The sequence below is a fragment of the Hevea brasiliensis genome, chromosome 8 (assembly GCF_030052815.1).
Source record: "Hevea brasiliensis isolate MT/VB/25A 57/8 chromosome 8, ASM3005281v1, whole genome shotgun sequence".
Classification (NCBI taxonomy): domain Eukaryota; kingdom Viridiplantae; phylum Streptophyta; class Magnoliopsida; order Malpighiales; family Euphorbiaceae; genus Hevea; species Hevea brasiliensis.
The window spans coordinates 25,206,502-25,229,076 of record NC_079500.1 but is presented as its reverse complement, the minus strand read 5'-3'; the positions used below and the strand labels follow the sequence as shown (position 1 = coordinate 25,229,076).

The 22,575-nt window shown below is 30.4% G+C and overlaps 1 protein-coding gene and 1 long non-coding RNA gene across 3 annotated transcripts; one reads left to right on the top strand and one right to left on the bottom strand.

The window, feature by feature from the left end:
• Nucleotides 1-4,149: 4,149 nt before the first annotated feature.
• On the bottom strand, nt 4,150-6,232 carry LOC131182331 (uncharacterized). Its single transcript, XR_009150662.1, has 2 exons — nt 6,094-6,232; nt 4,150-5,953 (listed from the first exon to the last, which is right to left on the bottom strand). It is a non-coding gene; the product is annotated as an uncharacterized LOC131182331 (long non-coding RNA).
• Nucleotides 5,796-7,431, top strand: LOC110652094 (probable UDP-glucosyl transferase 73B6). Of its 2 annotated transcripts, none has more exons than XM_021807600.2 (2): nt 5,796-5,934; nt 6,061-7,431. In XM_021807600.2, exon 2 carries the CDS (start codon nt 6,099-6,101, stop codon nt 7,281-7,283), a length of 1,185 nt encoding a protein of 394 aa, XP_021663292.2. In that variant the 5' UTR covers nt 5,796-5,934; nt 6,061-6,098; the 3' UTR covers nt 7,284-7,431. The 2 variants fall into 2 exon arrangements, with proteins under 2 accessions (XP_021663292.2, XP_058007482.1); XM_058151499.1 differs by having other exon boundaries at nt 5,803-5,934; nt 6,048-7,431.
• Nucleotides 7,432-22,575: the final 15,144 nt, after the last annotated feature.

Genomic DNA, 22,575 nt, shown 5'->3' with positions numbered 1-22,575 from the left:
TTATAAGGAGTTTAAAGGCTTATAAGGGTGGAGATTCAGCTGATTAATTGGTCGGTTTTTAACTTTTTAACAATGGTTAGTGCATCCAAGCCCAAATAAGCCCATCTTACGCTTCACATACTGTTGCCTCTACTTATTTATTGGCCTCCACCCATTTAATTAATATTAGTGATATGATATCAGAACAGGTTTAGCCAATTTAATTTAAGTGTTAAGGTTCCTGGTGTTGTCGCTACATCAATTCAAGTGTTAGGAGTCTACATCTAAAGATTACAAGAAATTTTAAAGGCTTACAAGGGTGAAGAGCTAGCTAACTATTTGGCTAGTTCTACCATTTTTGTAATGGTTGGTTTAAGCCCAAGTAAGTTCATCTCACTCTTACCTCTGCCTACTCATTCACATTAGCCCATTCAATTCAAAATTATGATAAGTTACTCCTTCTAGGTTGCCCACAATATACTTCATTGGTACTTTAATTTGTAACCCAGTCTATGGTGCAGTCAACTCCCAGTTTTTGCACAAGCACCAGAAAAATGACTTTAGCTTTTATAGCTCAATTCCTTCCACAAATAAGACAGCAGTTGATGCTGCATGAAATTTTAGCCTTACACACTAGCTTATCCTAAACTCAAAGTCTGCCTAAGCAACGTCATGTAGAAACAGTAATGAGAAAATATGTTGCTCTGCTGAAATTAATGTGTCACATAGTATGCCAAAGATTTTGGAATTGGAAAAGTGAATTGGGTTAGAAGTCCCATTTGGAAATTCTATTGACAGAAAGTGCTATAATTATATCGAAAAGAATTATAGTTATAATTCTATCAGCAAGAGTTATAGCTATAATTCTCTTGACATGAAGTGCAACAAACAAGAATTATAGCTATAATTCTATTGATAGGAATAGCAATATTGACAGGAAGTGCAATATCTTCGAACATGAAATCATCCTATAATATTTCACACATTAAAAGCTTATATTAGGAGATTATGCAGCCGAATGATAGAAGTGCAATTTGGAATTTGTTTGGGTTTAAAGAGACGAAGGAGCTAGGAAAGTATTTAGGGGCTCCCCTCATCTTTTATAGGGTGTGAAAATCAACTTATCAGCATACTTGGGATAGGGTTAAGTAGCGATTGTCAGGCTGGAATGCTAAGCAATTGTCATTAGCAGGAAGGATTACCCTAGCCTAAGCTGTTATTTTTGCTAGGCCCACATTTATTATGCAAACTACGAATTTGCAATGAGATAGAATGTTCATCTGGGGGAAGACTATGGAGAAGAGGTAGTTGTCTCTAGTGCCTCGAAAGGATGTCTAGAAGCCTAAAGCTAGAGGTGGTCTAAGTATTCGTAGTATGCATCTCTTGAATAAGGCCTTCCTTATGAAGTTGGGATGGGGTGTTATTAAAAATCCTCAGGCTTTATGGGTTAGGATGCTTTCAGCTAAATATAAAATGGGTGATGACTTATTTACATCTGAAGGGAGACTGAGTAGAGCTTCTCAATTATGGAAAGGGATTAATAGCGTAGCTAAGGATATTAAGAAAAGATTGAGCTGGTTAAAGGGTAATGGTGTTAGGGTGCGTTTTTGGATGGAGAAATGTTACCTAGTGCGATTATTTGGAAGGATATGGTGAATGATGGATGGGTGGATGAGTTTGAAGAGGATAGGGTGGCTTCCCTTGTAACACAGCATGGGGAGCGAGATTGGGAGTGGCTCAGACCTCTTCTGCTACAGACTGTTCTTAATAGCATTTAGCTATACACCCTCCTTCTCTTGTGTTGGGCGAAGATAGTATAATTTGGAATTTTTCCAAATCTGATACTTTTACTATTAAGTCGGCTTATGAGGTTCTAGGGGAAGTAAGGAGCCTCAGTGGAGATTAGCATGGAAATGAAAGGGATCGTAGCGCATTCATTCCTTTCTTTGGTTATGCTTGCATGAAAGACTTCTCACAAATTGTAAAAGAAGGAGAAGGCATTTGAGTGAAATTGAAGTTTGTAGCTTTTGTTGGGGCAGTGTGGAATCGGTACTCCATGTTCTTAGAGATTGTCCCCTTGGAAAGAGTGCCTAATGCCATTTTATACCTAAATATTATAGGGGTAGTTTTTTTTATTCTGCCTGGACAGTAAGGGATTGACTATAGTCCAATTTATCTCTTGAGAAGGTTACTTTGGGAGAAATAGAGTGGGGTTTTTTGTTTAGGGTCATGTGCTGGTTTTTTGGAATCATAGAACAAATGGACTTTTGGGGGTGAAGTGGAAAGCGTGGATAGTTTCGTTCAGTCCATTTGGAGAGTGGCTTTGGAATATCATTCATTTTATACTAAGTAGAATTCTAGCAGTTTGAAGCCTGAAAGGGTGCCTTCGTGGATTAGCTGAATGCCCTTAGTAAGTCCTTTTATTAAGTTAAATACAGATGATTCCATTATTAATAGAGATAATTTAGCCTATAGAAGAGGTTTGCTGAGGGATCATAATGAGGCGTGGAGGGGTGGTTTTTCTGATGGTTTTGGCTCTTTGTCGGTGTTGGAGCTGAGTTATGGGCTATTTTTGAGGGTCTGAAATTGGCTAAAACCTCGCATTTCTCTTCTGTTTTGCTGGAATGTGATAATAAGACTACTGTGGAAATAATTAAGGGCTGGTATGAGGTTCCAAGTATATGGAGATCCCTTGTGGTTTCTATTAAGAATTTGTTAGAACTAGAATGGAAGGTTTCGGTATCTCATATATACAGTGAAACTAACTTTTGCACTGATTGGTTGGCAAACTTTGTGTCTTCTCTGCCTTTGGGTGTGCATGTTCTTTAGGTCCCTTCTTTTGGGTTGTGTTCCTGGCTTAGTCATGATGTTACAAGTATCTCTTGCATGAGAGATTGCGTGACGTAGGTGGTTGTTTAGTTTTTCTTTCTCCCTTGTTCCTACCAAAAAAAAAAAAAAAAAAAAGCTTATATCGGGAATGTCTGATTTCTGAATTCGTAAGTAATTAAACAAACAATCTTGTGATCACATCGTATAAACATGGAATGATAATTCCTTTACTTTCAGAGCCAATACCATTTTCAAATCACAATATCTAACAACAAAAACAACCTTTGACGAACATTTAACCATGCCCAATCACAAAAGGTGCACTCCAACAATTCAACAAGCAAGCAAATCAATCTAGTCAAGAGAAGACAAGATAGCAAGAAGAATATAGAGAAGGCAATATAAGAAGAGAAAAAGGTAAGAAATAATTAAAAAGGTAACAAGAGAAAGTTCTATGTTATCTTTCCCTCAGAGAATACTTGATTAAATTCTGCAGAATTGTAGAGGAACTCCATAATTGGCAAGAAGCAGCAGAAATTGCAAAGACAAGCAAGATCATAAACAAAAAAAATCCCAAACAAGAATATTCACAACAACAGGAAAGTCATTCCATTCCCACAAAAGAGGCAACAGGAACAAATGGAGGTCACATTCAGGTATGAGATGAAACCATGCCTTGCCTAATCATTGCAAGTTTATGTTCCTCGCATTTATATTGGACCCACTCCAGTTATATATAGCGCTATCTTCATCTTGTGATCAAGTAATATAGGCATAGACTGCTAAAATGATTAATAGCAATTTAAAATGATAACACAGTTACAAAAATTTACCCATACTTAGCAGCCATAGGTATATCTGAATAGGAGTACGAGAATATCAAAATTTTCAGTAAAATGGATGAAAATAGCAATAAAGTGATAGGGAAATTGAGGAGAATTGCTGCCGTAAATGATGGAAAGCTTTGAAAATAAAATTTAGAACCGCATATTATGTTTCTCATGTCTAGGAGGCTTAAAATTGAATTAAAATTGTGTTAAACCTCAGAATGTTGATGAACGGCTAAATATGAAAATGACAGGAAATGAACTAGCGAGAGGAACATATAATAATAATAATAATAATAATAATAATAATAATAAGGGTAACTGAAAAAAAAATTATGAAATTTGTCAATTTTTGTAATTAAATCTTGAAATTGGCATAATTACAAATTAAATCTTCATGTTTGATTGATATCTCAAATTGATCCAGTCAATAAACTATGAGTCTTTTTCAATCTTTTCTAATATTAGATTTCGGGTGATTTTCTGATAACTTTGAAAACATAATTCTCTCATCTTTTATCCAAACAATACAAATAATATATTTATGGAAAACTTATCATGTCTACTTTACAATGGTATAAAATTCATGGATAAAGAATAAATAAACAAAGAGATATAACAGCTCAAAATAGGCATATTGAATATTTTTCAATAAATTCATATTTACAAAATTAAATTCTAGATTTAATTCTAATCACTTAACATGTGTTTAACATTTTAATTAATATATTTAGACTAATAAAAAAAAACTCGGCTCTGATATCAATGTTAGAAAAATTATTATGGCCCTAACAATATCGAATTATATATATATAACCCACAACCAATTTTGTATCACTAACCCATATTTAATTACATATTAGATGTACTTAAACTGCAGTGTTTTCTCACAAACAAAAAAGAGGAAGAAGATCACCAAACTATAGCACCAATATTGTATCAAGTTGCACCAAGTTATGATCTCCCCGAAAAACTTGAAGGATGATTGATTTTTCTCTCGTGTACCAGCCGAATTTCATAGCAGAGTTATCTTAAAAATTCTGCTCTTTCTATTGTATGTTGACCTCTCTCCTACCCCTCATTGGTTAGGAGTTAAATCTAATGTTCCAAAAATTGACTCCTTCGCGTTGGAGTTGTACTCAACAGGGGATTTATAATTTCTTTATAAGAGAAACAATAGCTGGCCATAAGATGGGCTAATGCCCTTGTCACGTGATGGGCTCAAGCCGACGTGGGTGGATTAACTTCCTTCATCCTTCATACTTCATCCTTCATCCCCACTTTTCTTCTTAATCTCCACCGCCACTAATTTTGATGTCAACTCAAATATATCAGCTGCGGTAATTGACCGTTTTTCCTCACCGTGAAGCTCGCAACTTTACCAATTTCCTCCAGTTTTGATATAATCTTGAATATAGGAACCCTTGAAACAAATCTTGATCCCTCTCCACTGTCTTCAAACAACCCAGATAAATCAAGCCCAGGCGATCGAGAAGGATATAACATCAAAAGCATAAGCATTCAAACTTGCAGATCTAGATAATGAAGGAATCCTATCATCCTGTTGTCCTCAACGTCAAAACTAAAAACTTTATCATCCACAATGAAAATTTTGATATGCTTGAACTCCTTTTTGAGCCACTCATTCTCCATTATCTAGGGGATTGTGATTCGAGTTTCAGAGTTATTGCGTTAAGAAGCTTCGAAAGGATTCTAATGAGTTCCAAAGAGAACCATGTAGGACACAGAAACTCGCCGTTATAGATCTTGTACATCACCATGATATTTTGTTCACGGAATAGCAAGTAACCAGCCATTACCACAAACAACAATCACCCCACAAGACCACATGTCCACTTTCGCAGGATCCTACCCTTTTCTGGTCATTGATGGAGGGGATAATTAACTTAGGGGTTGCGTGTCGTTGCCTACATCCGTATTACAGGTAATGACGCAAATTTACATGATCTAACGGACGGCCATTTTTACTTTTGTCAGATTGATGATGTCATGTCAACATGATCTGGCGGATGTTATTCAAGAGGATTGAGGACGGCACTTGATAAGGAAATCAAAAGGCAAGAATTTCCTTTCCAAATCTGTAGCTCAACCCTTTTAAGACTTCTTTCTTGGAACAAAATTTTAGCTTAATAAGCTTTCAGTTAGATCATCTTTGCAAGATCTAATGGACAGTGAAAAAAGACATGAGCTTCATGTTTTCTTCTTCCCATTCATGGCTCAAGGCCATATCATCCCCCTCATAGACATGGCCAAACTATTTGCTTCGCGAGGCCTGAAGGTAAGCATAATCACCACACCTGTCAACGCCCCAGTTTTATGCAAATCAATAGAGAGAAATATACTTATGGTCACAAAATTGACATTCTAATAATCCAATTCCCTTGTGTGGAGGCTGGATTACCAGAAGGATGTGAGCAATTGGACTTGGTTACATCACCTGAAATGGGGATAAATTTCTTCAAGGCCACCACAATGCTTGTTCAATCACTCGAAGAGCTGTTGAAAGAGTATCGTCCCAATTGTCTAGTTGCGGATACTTTCTTTCCATGGTCAACTGGAGTTGCATCCAAGTTAGGAATTCCTAGAATTGTTTTCTCTGGAACTTGTTTCTTCTCTTCATGTGCTTCACAGTGTATGAGATTGTATCAGCCTTACAAAAAGGTATCATCTGATACAGATCCTTTCATCATCCCCAATTTTCCAGGCCAGATCAAGTTGACAAGAAAGCAACTACCAGACTTTGTGAAAGAAGAAACTAGCTTCGCCGAATTCTATGAGCAAGTGAAAGAAGCAGAGCTTAAAAGTTTTGGGGTTCTTGTCAACAGCTTCTATGAGCTCGAGCCCACTTATGCTTATCATTTCAGGAAAGTCTTGGGAGCAAAGGCATGGCATATTGGCCCAATTTTCCTATGCAACAGTAACATTGAAGATAAGGCAAAGAGAGGAAAAGAAGCTTCAATAGATGAAAATCAGTGTTTGAAGTGGCTCAATTCAAAGAAACACAACTCGGTTGTTTATGTATGCTTTGGAAGTATTGCGAAATTTCCTGCTTCACAACTTCTTGAGATTGCAATGGCTCTTGAAGATTCCGGACAGCAATTCATCTGGGTAGTGAGGAAAAACAAGAATGATGTGCGGGATAACGAAGTGTGGTTGCCTGAAGGATTTGAGGAGAGAATTGAAGGCAAGGGACTAATCATACGAGGGTGGGCACCGCAAGTATTGATTCTTGAACACGAAGCAGTAGGAGGGTTTGTGACTCACTGTGGATGGAACTCTACACTTGAAGCAATTTCTGCAGGAGTTCCAATGGTAACATGGCCAGTATCTGCAGAGCAGTTTTATAACGAAAAGTTGGTGACACAGGTTCTGGGAATTGGGGTTGCCGTGGGTGCACAACAGTGGGCAAGAGTAGTAGATGATAGTGTGAAGAAAGAGGCCATAAAGAAGGCAGTGACACATCTTATGGCCAGTGAAGAAGCAGAGGAAATGAGATTCAGAGCAAAAAAGCTTGGAGAAATGGCAAGGAAAGCCATTGAAGTAAATGGATCATCTCATTCTGATTTTAATTCCTTGATTGAGGAATTGAGGGTAAGTGAATGTAGAATGTTATTATTCCCAATTTGATTTGTTTTCACTTCCTTTCAGCGTGTTCTGAATAAGGGATTTTTTTTTTTTCAATAAAATTATTGGAAAGCGATTACCATGAAGATAGGTCCTGCTCGGTATGGTATGTTTACTGACGTTGTCAAGCAAGCGATAGGCGATCCATACTGTTGTCTGGTATTGTTTGGTAATGAGGATGGAGGCTAAAATTATTTTTTAAGAAAAAAAAATTATTTTAAATATTATTTATAAAACAGTTTAAAAAATTATTTTATTATTTTAATATTTTTTTATTAAAATTTATTTAAAGTTAATTTTAAATTATTTTTTAATATTTTTATTAGTATATTTAAAAAAAATATTTTTTTCTAACAGTGGGCATTGTCTAATTGACAATAGAAGATTTGGTTATGAAGAAATATGTATGCAAAATTTTGTGATCCTCAACTCAGAATTCATTTTCACTTAAGAAACTAAATTATTCATAATTGTCAGGATTCAGTTCTTGTGATAAAAATTCATGTAAGAGTGGTTGCTCAGCAGCTTAATCATGCATTAAACTGATCAAATAAATTTTTGTGCTTTAAAAGGGATAAATAAGATCAAAATTAAGTTTTAAATTAAATAAGTTTTTGTAATTTTTAATTAGGTTAAATAAATTTATATTTAACAAAATTTTTTTTAATACTAAAATATTTTTTTTCTAATTTTAAATATTAAAAATTATTTATTAATTTTAATTAACATAAAATTTAAAAATTGGAAAACATTGTAAACAAAAATTTTAAATATTAAAATTATTATTTTTAATAATTTGTTCTTTCAAAAACTAAAAAAATAATATTTTATTAAATTTTAATTTATTTAACCTTAATTAAAATGTACACAAATTTATTTAATTTAAAATTTAATTTCTAAAATTATTTAACCCTCAATTAAAAGGCCATGAGCTGATTTCTCCCTTTTTTTTTTTTTTTTTTCATCAAACTAATGTGTCTAAGATTGCGCAATTAGGTGCTTGAGCTCAAAGCCTCACTCCAATTTTTGGCATAATTAGGTGATTGACTGATGTCTCTACTTCTTTGGAGTACATTGATTTTTCAAAAACTCTTCACCACCGTTTTCTCGCAACACGTAAGCGCTTGTGTCAGCCATAAAAATCAAAACGGTGAACAAAGAGACGTGTTATATCAGGCCTTAGGAGGGAAAAAAAAAAAAGTATGTTGGAGTGTCGTTTAGTATTTAGCAACTTGCCCCTCGAGATGAAAATAAAGGGGCTTTTTTTTATTTTAGGAAAAATAAAGTGGCTTTTTCTCGTCTATCGATATCGTGCCAGCGGCTTTTGACCGTCACTAAAAACACTATTCCAAACTTTTGGAGAGAGATCTGTTAAAAAAAGAAAAAACTTTTGGGAAGAGAACGTCCCTTCATTCACCTATGGTCAATTTAAATGATTGTATTAGTATTATTTTTAAATTTTAATTTATATTATAAAAATTTTTAAATTTTAATTTAAATATCATTAAAGATTCTACAACTTAATACTGTTGGTTTACTAATTAATTTATAATTAAATTTTATTAATTATTTCTCAATTCAGATAAATGTATCATAAATATCACTCCAACGTTAAATTATATTAAAAAGTTCTTATGCTTAGTTTAACTAGTTTTATTTTTTAAACGTTCAATGCACGTTTTTTTTATACTTATTATATATATGTATAATTTAATTTTTTATATATTATTTTTAGAAATTTTTATTAATTATTATTATAATAATATAATATTTTTTATTTTTGATGATATTTATGTATATATACACTTATTATTTTTATATTAAATTAATAAAAATAAAAATATATCAATAAAAATAAAAAATTAATTTATAATAAAAAATTTATTATTATAACATAATTTTATAATCGTAAGTGTTTTCTAAATATATAAATTTAAATATTTGTTATTTTATTAGTTTATAACTTTTAAGTTTATTAAAACTAATTAGTTTTATCATTTTATAATTTTTATAAAACATAAATAATTAACATAAAATATCTAAATATCTTTCAATACTATTTAAGAATTTATACACTAAAATAAATTTAATTTAGTATAATTTTATATAGTTTTGATTTTTTTTATTTCTAGTTATTTTTAATTTTATTTTTTAATTTTGTTTAATAAAATTAATTTTACACATCAATATAATAAGTATCAATACTATTAATTTTTATTTGATATATAATATTTTACATAATTTCATATTTTTTATGATATGGAGAAAAATTTTTAAAATAATATTAAAAATATATTAATACTAATAAATTATTTATAAATAATAAATTAATAACAAAAATATTCTTTTATATAAAAAATAAAAAAATTCAAAATGTATAAATAATTATTTGATTTACATTAAAATATTTCATCACACTAACTTATAATTTATTTTTAAGTTAAATTTTTTATAATTATTTTTCTAGTAAATTTCAATAAAAAAAGTTACTGAATTTAAATAAATAAAAATTTTATTAAATAATATAATACTTGTATTCATATGAAAACTATGACTTTTTTAATCGTATTATCAATTTATATTTATATTTATATTTAAATGTAAATTTATTAAATTGAAATAATAATTTTATATTTAAAATATAATTTCTAATTTTTTTATACGTATTCACTATTTATTAAGTTTTATTAAGTTAGAATAATATTATAATATTAAAAAATATTATTTTATATATATATACACATTAATATTTTTAAATTTTTAATAATGTATTATTTTAAAATAGAAAAAATAAATATTATAAATTATAATCATCCAAATTAACTATATTAATTTTATAATTAAATTCAAACTTAACATATTATGTTAATTGTTAATTTTTTAAATAATACATATTTATCTATTTAATGTTTTTTCTCATATATATAATTTATTTTTTAACACTTTGTACATAATTATATATTATTTGAAACTTTTATATTCATGTAATTTTAATATATATTACATACTAGTTAAATATTTTTTCATAAATCAACGAATATGAATTTTTTTTATTTATTCAATATATATATATATATATTACCAGTATTTATGTAAGATTTATAAATTCAAATTTTATTAGAACTAATTTATATATTAATATAATAATTAAGAATTTTAGAAATATGTCTATAATTAAGAAAAGTATAAATTTATTTTATATGAAATATTTTTATACGAACTTATAAGTAATTAAATTAAATGAAAATTTTAAAAATATTAATAAAAGAATTCATATGTTTGATTGATAAAAATTATTTTTTTTCTTTTACGTAAATTCAAATATAATTGTATTAAAATAATTTCATATAAATAATTATAAGATAGAGATCAAAATTTATTAGAATTCATTTAAAAAGTTGTTTATGTAAATAAAATACCTCCCTATTTTTGTAAATAATATAAATCATAAAAGAATTTTTATAAAATTTTATTTAAAATTATATTATAAAAAAATTAAATTAAGTAGACTTTAAATATAGGTAGGACTAAGAATTTTATATTTATATAAACTCTAAAATTATATAAACAATTAAATTTTAAATCCTAAAAATTTTAAATTTATATAAACTCTAAAATTAAATTAAATATTAAAAAAATATAATTATAAATATTATAAATAATGAAGGGTAATTTGGTCAAAGCTAATGTCCCTCCCCGCTTTCACACATTTATATATTATATAGATATATAAGTAATTTTGATACAATATGTTTTTAATAATAATTTAACATTGAATGAATTACTCGGCTAATATAAGAAAGAATGAAAAAAAAACTATATAAAATGTCAATATATAAAAATAAAATAAAATCATACAGACTTAATTAGAGTTTAATATCATTAAAATAAAATCAATAAAATTATGATAAATTAGATATAAATCGTTTAGTCATTAATCTAAAATCAAATTAAAATGTAATACAAATAAAAATGATATTATTTTTTTTTGTCTTTTTAATTATAATTGTAATAAAAATAATAATAATAATAATATAATTTTTAATTGGATAAAATTAAAAAATAATTATATATATATATAACTTTTTAAAGTATGATTTTTATTTTAAATAAATAGAAAATAAATAAATAAATAAATAATTTTAAATTTTAAATTAACTATAAAAATTTGAAAGAAAAATTACATAATCATAATTTATAACATATTATGAATACTTTTACAAAAATTTCAAAAATATATTAAATTGAAATTTAGAAATTTTTACAATGCAAATTAAAGAAAGAATAGTTGTGGTACATCCATCTAAGTTGAGGGATTATGAATAAAATATAGCCATATATAACTTAACTTATAAATTAGTGATAACAGATCACAAGGATTTTAATAATGCACATATTGAAATTTGGGGATTTTATGATACAAATTGAAGTTAGAGACGTCACTGATATAACTACCTAAGTTAAGGGATGATGGAAAACATGAACTCCTTTCTTTTCTTTTTTTGTTTTAGTTTCTAGGGTTTAACAATCTGTTTTTGCCACACCATCAACATTCCTCTGCATTACGAGTAGGGGAAGGTCAATCTTCCTACTACTTGATAGTGAGTTCACTCTCTCCACCATTGGGTAGGTGTAAATAGATCTTGGGGAAATTACCAAAAAACAATTTTGTAGTTTTGCTCATTTTTCAAGTATGGTCCTAAAGTTAACTTTTTGAAAAAAAAAAAAAAAATACCTCAAGCTTATGCGCAGTTAGCTAAGAGAGGAAATTGCCTTAACAATATTAGAAAAAAGTCTACAATTTAGTTCTTGAGATTTAATTAAACCAATAAATTAGTCATTATATTTTTAGAACCCATCTATTTAGTCCATGATATTTTAATAAACCTATAGATTAGTTCCTCTATCCAATTTCCGTCCAATTATACCAAAAATTATCAAAATAATATTATATTCACAATATAAATTTTATTATAAAATAGTCCCCATATTTTAAAATATTTATTATTTAATTATAATATTATCATTTTATTTTATCAATATTCTAGGTATATTATATATTTGAATTAAAATAATTTAATTGAAAATTTATTATTATATTATTTTCTAATTATCAAAAAAATAAAAAATAATAATATGGACACTTTCACGTTCATATGTGTCTAGGCAAAGACTAATATATAGCTTTATCAAATGTTAATGATTAAATAAATGGATTTTAAAAATATAAAAATTAATATGTTTATTTTACTAGAACTTAGGGATTAAATTGTAATTTACTCTAATGGCATATAATCCATTTCGCCTCTTTGCTAATGGCACATAAACTTGAGGTACCTTTTTGTTACAAAGTTATCCTCATGACCCTATTTGAAAAATACATGAAACTATAGGGTAGTTTTTTTTGTAATTTCCCTATAGATCTTTAAGGTTAGGTTTTTAGGAATAATGGAGCTATACCAAAGAGAGAGTGGTTTTATTTATTTTTTTTTTTAATTTGCTAGTTGTTGGCTGTTTGGTGATGTGTTGTTTGGTTCTATACTTGCAGATGTTCGTGGATGGCTAATTGGTATCTCAAAAAGCGCTTATGATGTCATTTTTTTGGGTTCCGAACCCCTTGAGCTCTGCTTTCCATTGCCTGCCTCTTTTAGTCCTTTGGCTCATTTTTGGTTCCTGCTCTTCAATACATTTGTAAGGGTTTCTAGCTTAGTCTCTGCCTAGGAAGACTAATTGATTGAGGAGTCTTGATTGACAGCTGAGGATTTTACATGCTGCATTTTGGTTGGAAAATGTCTTCCCTATAGATGATTCATACTTTTCAGCATCATTTATGTGTTTGCTTGGCGGCGTGTGGATACTTCTACCTGTATCCCCTACTTTGGGTCAAATAGCTAGTTCTCTTAGTTTCCATTATGGGTTGTGGGCCTACAATTCTAATGGGAATGGGTTTGGTTGAAAGGTTTAGCTTGGTTTCTATTTTGTTTTGTCATAGGCCTTGTTTTATGTATTGACCTTGAAATATTTAGACTTATCAGTGAAATTCATTATCTTTCATAAAAAAATAATAATTATTTCAATTCACCTGTGAATGCTATTGAAAATGTGACTTCAATTAACTTCTTTAATTCACCTTAACACACGATTAAATAAGTGCTAAAAAATGCTAATTGAAATAACACATGATGAAATAAGCTTCAGGGTTTTTTTTTTTTTTTTGACAATTAACCCATACAATAATAAAGAAACATACACCTAATGAATATATAAATTTCCGACCATGAGAAAAAAAATAATTATAACTTCTCATAAAATGATATTATTTCTATTGTCTTAACTAACATTATTTATTTTATTTTATTTTAAAATAGAAAAAATAAAACTAACCATATAGTATCTAATTGATCTCACTTTCAATTTCCTCCCTTTTTCGGATTGATGTAAGAAAGAAATCCTCATTTTTTTTCAGGAAATCTACTATTTAATCTCTCACTTATGTCCTGTCAAAATCAGAGGTCATTCTATCTAATATTGCTGTTAGTTTAAGTGAAAAAATAAATATATGACACTAAAATAGAGGGTTTAGTTGAGCTTATTCATGTTCATGTCGAAATCATGTCGACCAGTTTATGACAGGCAAATAATTGTGTTGTGTCATAGGTTGATCCACCAATTCGACTTGACGCTTTTATGACACACTTCATTATTCATATCATGTGTCGACCTTCGATTCACTAACTCATTTTAACCTGGCAACTCTTTTTAACTCACTAACCCATTTAACCTAATAACCCACAAATGACACTATTAAAAGTAATGAATTAATAAATATAAGTCTAATTATTTATTGCATTAGAATTTTGTTGTGATAACTAATTAGTTTTCTTTTTATTAAAATTGATTTAATTTGTGAATTTATATTATAAATTAAAAAATATTGCTTAATAATTATTTTTTTTTAATTTTTTAGTTAAAATGTTGATTAGCTAAATATTAAAAATGTCATTTCTTTGATATATGTTTTTTTATTTTTGTATATTATTAAATTTATGCATTTAATATGTGTAAATTTCATGTAATATATTATTTTATAAAAATTAAAAATATTAAATCGTATCAAAATGTATGAAATGAATTATGTTGGGTCATGTCAAATCATGTTAAATGAGATAAGTTATGTCAAATTGAGTTAAATAGGTTGATTCATATCAAATCATGTTAAATGGATTATATCGAGTAAAATTAACTCAACATAATTTGATATCAATAGTGTCGTACCATGTAACTCATATAATAAAAGAATTGTATTTGTGTTTTGATTTTTGACACGATTTATTAATCGTGTCATGTTCATGTGAACCATAATCGTTTGTGTCTGTGTCATATCGACACGAAAATGACCAACCAATCTGAATTGCCACCCCTCCTCAGTTATATTTCCCTTTAATTAAAATTAATTGTTATTAAATAAATTAATTTTATGAAAAGAATTCAAGAAAAAAATTTAATAAAAGAAAAAATAAATAAATTCTAATAATTTCAACAATTATTAAATACAGGGACTAAATTATTCAATTTTTAAAATACATGAATCAAATTATAATGTCAGTCAAAATTCATGGACTAAATAGTAAATTTTTCTTAATTAATAAAGGGTGTATTTAACTTTTCACTTAAACTAATTATAATATTGAATGAAAAAAATCTCTAATTTTAACAAAAAGCATAATAATAGACTAAATTATTTAATTCTCAAAATATAAACATCAATTTATAGTATCAGTAAAAATCTAATACCCTTTTTCTTTTTGCCTCTCTTTTATGAAAATCTTTGCGAGCCACCGCTAAATTATTTTTATAAGTGGTAAGTGTAAGCCTTATTCTCAATTACATTTCTTAATAAGCAGATTTGGGATCTCTTATAGCAAGAGTTTCTTCATTCTTTTCATATAAGAGTTTTTTTTTTTTTCCTTCTTTTGCTATAACAGCTTTTAATATTTAAGAGATAGATAATTATAAAATATAATTAATATCTAAATTTCAATATAATTTTTTAACATTAGTTTAGTACATTAAATACTGTAAAACTTATACTAGTAAAAACATTAAAATTTAATTTTAGAGATAATATAAAAGCTCACTTAAAACTACATAATTTTAATCAAATTAAAGCTCAATTTTGATTCTCATTAATTTATGTTCTATATGAATTTATATTTTATTAATATAAGTTCAATCAATATAAATATAGTCAACATATATGTACTACATTAGATACAACAAACTATAACTACATAATGAAATTAATATTTTAATAAACTACTATCTCTCTATATATATGAAATTAAGTGTTGTCGTAATTTTTATTTAAAAATTTTATATATTAATTTAAAATTTTTTTTAATGCAATTAACTCTAATGGAGAATCAAATTCAAGATCTTAAAGCTCTACGAATGTGTCTAATACTATTAAGTTAAAGTTATTTATTTATTAATTTTATTTTTTTTTAATATATATAGTTCATAATTTAAAAAATTAATTTAAAAATAAAAAGGTAAATGCTGGATCTGTAAGCATAAAAGGCCCCATTTTTTGTTCGGCATAAATGCATGGGCCTGCAGTGTATATTCAGGGCTGTGCATAGTCTTTAGCCCGTTCACCCAAGCTTGAGCCTGGACCTTGGAATTTTGTTAATTTATTAAATGCAAAAAATAAAAAAAAGGTAATAATTACTAAAGAGTGAAATTATCAAATTGTTTATAAGCATTAACTTAAAATAATATGTATATATATATATATATATATATATATATATATATATATATATATATATATATATATTCTAGAGCACACTAGTTTTATGAAACTACATGGTTTTTCCTATTATCAAGCTTCTATATTTTCTATTATTAGGCTTCTACGCTTCCTTCATTTAAAAAAAATTAAAATTGCATATATGTTCATGATAGTCTGGCTTGATTTATTCATATGCAAACTTGTAAAGATGGTTTGAAATTGAAGTCTGCTTGACCTACTTTGATACGATATTAAGAATTATGAGTCTAAGAGTGTGAATAATAAATTGACAGGCTACAAGTTAAAATCAGGTTTAAAATTAGATTTTTGTTATCAAAATGATCTAAGATCTTTTGGTTTGGTTTGTTAATACTTATTAATATCAAAATGCCCTTTAATTTTCTTGTAAACTACTATGTGAGACTCGTTCTCGTAAGTGATGTTCCAACTCTCCCCTCAAATGGTAATTAGGATATCTGATTGACATTTGAAACCTAAACTTCAAACTTTAGTTACTGCTATAAGTTGGTAATATTATAATGACTTTTCCTCGAATAAAAGATATTTATGTAAAAGAACTAAAAAATTTTGGAATAAGAATTCTGATCTTCATTGTCCCATAAATCAAAGATATATATAAAAAATTACAGCTAACAAATAGGTTTCTAATCAAGCTAAACTACCAAAATTATATCAGAATCATACAACAAAAGGTAAGAACAGATATGTATACAAATATTCCTAAGCAAATGCTCTAAATAAATGCAAAATAAGTGACAGCTAATAGTTGCCTTTCCAATATCCCCCCTCAAGTTGGAGCATGGAGATCTCGAATGCCCAACTCGCAAAGAAGAAAGTCAAATTGATCCTTTCCCAACGCCTTTGTGAAGATATCCGCAGGTTGCATTGAACTACGTACATAATCTGTTCGAATGTTACCATTCAATATCTCATCACAGATAAAATGACAGTCCACTTCAATATGCTTGGTACGTTCATGATAGACAGGATTAGCAGCTATTTGCAGAGCTGCCTGACTATCACAATACAAATTCATAGGTTCAGCACCACACCAAGAGAATTCAATAATCCTTTCAACCATTTAAGTTCACAAGTTATAGTACTCATAGACCGATATTCAGCTTCAGCGGATGAGCGAGACACTGTCTGTTGCTTTTTAGTCTTCCACGAGAGAGGAGATTCACCCAAAAGAACAAAATAACCGGTCAAAGACCATCTCATCAAAGGATAGCTAGCCCAATCAGAATCACAGTAAGCAGACAATTTGAGATCACAATTGGCATGCAGTAGTATACCCTGACTTGGATTTCCTTTCCAATAATGCACAACTCTAATAGCTGCCTCCCAATGAGCTTTTTTCGGTTATTGCATGAACTGAGCAAGAATATGTACACAATAAGACAACTCGGGCCGAGTTATTGTTAGATAAATAAGCCGTCCCACCAGATGCCTATACTGAGCAGGGTCATCCACATCATCACTTTGGGTAAGGGCCAGCTTGTGATTTTGTTCAAAAGGAGTTTTAGCCGGCTTGCAACCCAGTAATCCAACTTCTGAAATTACATCCAACGTATACTTACGTTGACACAAGAAAATACCATTCGAGTTTCTGGCTACTTCAATCCCTAAAAACAATTTTATCTTCTCCAAGTCTTTCATATGAAAGCAACGACTCAAATAGTTCTTGAATTTTTGTATAGTGGAAACATCATTGCTGGAGATAATAAGGTTATCCACATAAATAAGCACATTCAATTGAACAGTCCCAGCTCGAAAAGTGAACAAAGAGTAATCTGAATATGATTGCTGAAATCCATAAGCTTTCAGAGATGCAGCCAATTTCGCAAACCAACATCTAAGTGCTTGCCGCAAATCGTATAGAGATTTTCGGAGTTTACAAACATTCCCTAGTGATTGAGAAGCAAATCCAGGCGGCATCTTCATGTAAACCTCTTCCTCCAAATCACCGTGTAAGAAAGCATTTTGGACATCCATCTGATGGAGTTCCCAATTCTTTGCAGCCGCAACGGCAAGAAAGGTACGCACAGTAACCATTTTTGCTGTAGGAGCAAAAGTCTCTTGATAATCTATGCCTTCAACTTGATTATTTCCCAATATCACTAACCGCGCCTTGTATCGTTCAACACTTCCATCAGAATTGTATTTAATTTTGTATACCCACTTGCTTCCTATTGCTTTCTTCCCAAATGGCAGATTTTCAACTATCCATGTACCATTATCCTCCAAAGCCTATATTTCTTTTCTCATAGCCGCTCTCCACCGCTCATCCTTAACTGCTTCCGCATAAGAGCTTGGTTCATGTCCTATAGTAATGGCTGCCAAAAAACATCGGTGTTGTGCAGAGAATTTATCATAACCCACATAATGTGCTATAGAGTAAGGCGTACCTGAGGAATCAGATTGGGAAGGTGAGCATACCGAGGGGTTTGTTTTAATGGCGTTTGTCACATAATCCTTCAAACGAACACTAGGTTGCTTGGCCCTTTGTCCCCTATCTAGTTGCTCTTCAACAACTTCACCTCTATCCACTCCCTCACTGTTTTCATGGATCAATTCTTCCATTTCAGGATTCACTTCACTTTCTCTACCCACACTTTCATCGTGCTCCTTTCCCAAGTTGTTCTCTAAACCATCAACTTCATCACCCAACTCCTCAACTCCATTTTTAATGAGTTCATCACCCATTGTTTTCTCATTTGCATATGGAAATTCTATTTCAGCGAATACCACGTCTCTTGATACAAAGTATTCTTTAGTTTCCAAATCATACAATCTCCATCCCTTCTTTTCAAATGGATACCCAACAAAAACATACCTATGACTTCTACTACCAAATTTATCTTTATCCTGATTCAGATTATGCGCATAGCACAAACAACTGAAAACCCGAACGTGTTTGTAAGAAGGTACTTTCCCAAAGAGCATCTCATATGGGGTTTTACCATTTAATAACATAGATGGAGTCCTATTAATCAAATACCCGGCTGCAAGTACACATTCTCCCGAAAATTCTATGGGTAAATTTGCTTGGAAACGCACAGCTCTTGCCACATTAAGAATATGGCGATGTTTTCTTTCCACTCGGCCATTTTGTTGAGGTGTTCCTACACAGGAAGTCTGATGCAACATCCCTTGTTCATCAAAATATTCTTTCAAGCACATAAATTCACTTCCGTTATCACTTATGACAATTTTCACATTTTTTTCAAATTGGCGTTTAACCATCACAACAAATTTCTTAAGAACACAAGCTACTTCTTGTTTTCCATTCAGCAAATATATCCAAATAGCACGAAAGTAATCATCAACAATTGTTAAGAAGTAAATTGCTCCACAAGAAGTTGGGACTCTATAAGGTCCCCACAAATCACAATGTATCAATTCAAAACAACCATCAGCTTTATTGTCACTAGAAAAGAAAATCTCTCTTGTTTGTTTTGCTCTAAAACAAACTTCACAAGTTTTATTAGTTTTCCTACCAATGCTACCAGCTTCTGGAATTAACTCTACCACCTTATAAGAAGGATAACCCATTCTCTTATGCTAAAGCTCAAAAGACCCACATCAGTTGCCTTGCAAGCATGTACCGATGTCACTCCCTTAAGAAAATACAGCCCCTCGCGTTGCTCACCCGCTCCAATCAGGTTCCTCGAATTTAAGTCCTGTACAGCACAAATTTTGTTAGTGAGTTGAATAACCAAATTTGAATCATTAAGTAGTTGTGATACAGAGATCAGATTGCAATTCAAATTTGGCACATAAAGGACTCGTTGCAATTTCAAGTCTCCTCCAAGCAACATAGTTCCTTCTTTCACCGCCAAGGTCTTTTCTCCATTAGATAACCAGACTGAGCATGGCATAATATCACGCAATTCACTCAAAAATGCCAACGTTCCTGTCATATGATGGGAAGCTCCTGTGTCAATAATTCAAGGAAATATCCTCTGCGTACCTTTCAGCCTCTCATTGCCACCATTATGACAAGAATTCAACATGCCCAGCAAAGCAACCCACTGCTCTTCATTTAATCCACTAAGACCCTTTCGATTTGAATCTATCACAATTCCACGCCCACCATCAACTCTAGTTGCTTGTGTGGCATTGGCACGAGCAACTCCTCCCTTGCTACATCCTGCTCCATTGCCACGCTTTTGATCACCTCCTCGTCCAGCAGAAGTTCCATGTGGTCTATTACCCCACCATTCTGAATAACCTATCAGCTGGAAACAACTTTCAGCATCATGTCCCTCTCGGTTGCAATTAGAACAAATTGAGGATTTGTCTTTATCCCCCCCTGAATTTCGACTACCTGCTCGAATTGCCTCTTTCTTCCTTGGTTCGTGTCATAGTTCGCACCCGCTCTTGCTGAACAACCATAGCATAGGCACAATTCAAATTGGGCAAGGGTTCAGTGCTCAAATTATTAGAGCGCACTATTCCGTATCCTTCTTTATCCAAGCCCATCAAAAACTGATGAACTCTCTCTTCTTCACGCTTTCTTTCCAATTCAATGGTAAGATTGCATCTGCAGCCTGCACAGATACACACTGTATCTGATCATAGTTGTTTATTTCATCCCATAACGTTTTGAGTCTTCTGAAATAGGACACAATCGGTTGACCTTCCTGTCTACAATTCGCCAGATCCGATCTCAGTTGCTGCATTCGTGGACCATTCCCAATCAAGAACCTCTGTTTAATATCCTCCCACAGATCCTTTACGTTCTCCATGTGAGAGATGGTCGAGCGAAGCGTCAGTTCAATGGTGTTAAATACCCAAGAAACTAGCATAGAGTTAACCGTCCACCAATCTTCGAGTTCCAGTGAGTCATCTGCTGGTTGCTTGATAGATCCATCAATAAAACCATATTTCTTTTTGGCCCGCAATGCAGTCCACATAGCTCGCGCCCATTCTTCGTAATTCTCACCCTTCAACTGAACTTGGGTAATCAAGTTACTTGGGTTATCATTCGAATTCAGTGTGTAAGAACTAGAAGTTTTCTTCCCTGATCCAGAACTCTCATTTTTCTTTTCATCAGCCATGGCTCTGATACCATGTAAAATAACTAAGAAATTTTGGAATAAGAATTATGATCTTTATTGCCCCAGAAATCAAAGATATATATAAAAAATTACAGTTAACAAATAGGTTCCTAATCAAGCTAAACTACCAAAATTGTATCAGAATCATACAACAAAAGATAAGAATAGATATGTACATAAAAATTCCTAAACAAATGCCCTAAATAAATGCAAAATAAGTGGCAACTAACAGCTGCCTTTCCAATAATTTATAACTTAGTATTAATTAAAATATATTTTATAATTAATTTAATATTATATCATTGTGTTACATCATGTTGGGGTTAATTTTCTTATAAAGCTAGTAATGTGTATTATTTATTTCTCTTGTTACCATACTACCTTTTTTTTTTTTACATAACATGTAATCTAATTATACATAACTCTTTTAATGATTTTAAAATATTAATATAATATTTTTGAGTCCTTACTTTTTTTTTTTATTTTCCTATTGAAAACGTTTTATATAATATTTTAAATTTGAAATTTGTGAAAATTTTTTTACTAATTTAAATAAAATATGAATGGATCAAATCATGTAAATAAGTGACCTACTACAAAATCCTCAATGTCGGGATTATTTAAGTTTTATACTGATTATATAAAACAGATTTCGAATCACTTTTAAATCCAACAAATTTAAATGAGGTCAAAATTTACTATCTTTAATTTCATTCATTAAAAGCTTTTTATTAAAGAAAAACAAGAGAGAAACAAATACCAACAAAATTATAATATAGCCTGGAGACAAACAAGCATACGACATTAATAATTAAACCCAAAACACAAATAGCACAATACTTATTTACTCGATTGGAGCTCCAAATGAAAAATATAAACAATCATCTTTAAATAAAATGCAATAAAACTTCTTTTGTCCAAGTTAAAGTCTTGGACAACCATTATTATTTCCTCGTCATCCTTTATTTTATTTTATTTTTTCTATCTAGAAGGCAATTCATTGAAAACTCAAGAAAGTCATGTTTTCGAAAATCGGTGAAATTTCCGCAAATTCTATTAAATATGATCTAGTCCAAAATTCTATCTTATCGGATCGGATTTATCATATCAGTACCCAATCTTACATGGATCAGACCTAGTCACAGACTAGCCCAAGCATAACTCAAGACAAGTCCAGCCATCTCCCATCTCATGGAGACTAGACAGACCATGAACAGATCGAATAGTGACAAAACCATGAATTAGGAGATTGGCACTATAAAACCAAGAGCGGGATGATGTGGACACGGTACAATTTCGTAACGCACAACTAAAGTGAAGCACACTAATGCATGTACATTTCTGTTATGTATAGCTAAAGGAGAGCAAGGGGTTGGCCAATAGAATCCCTTGATTATTGACTGTCTCTTACTATAAT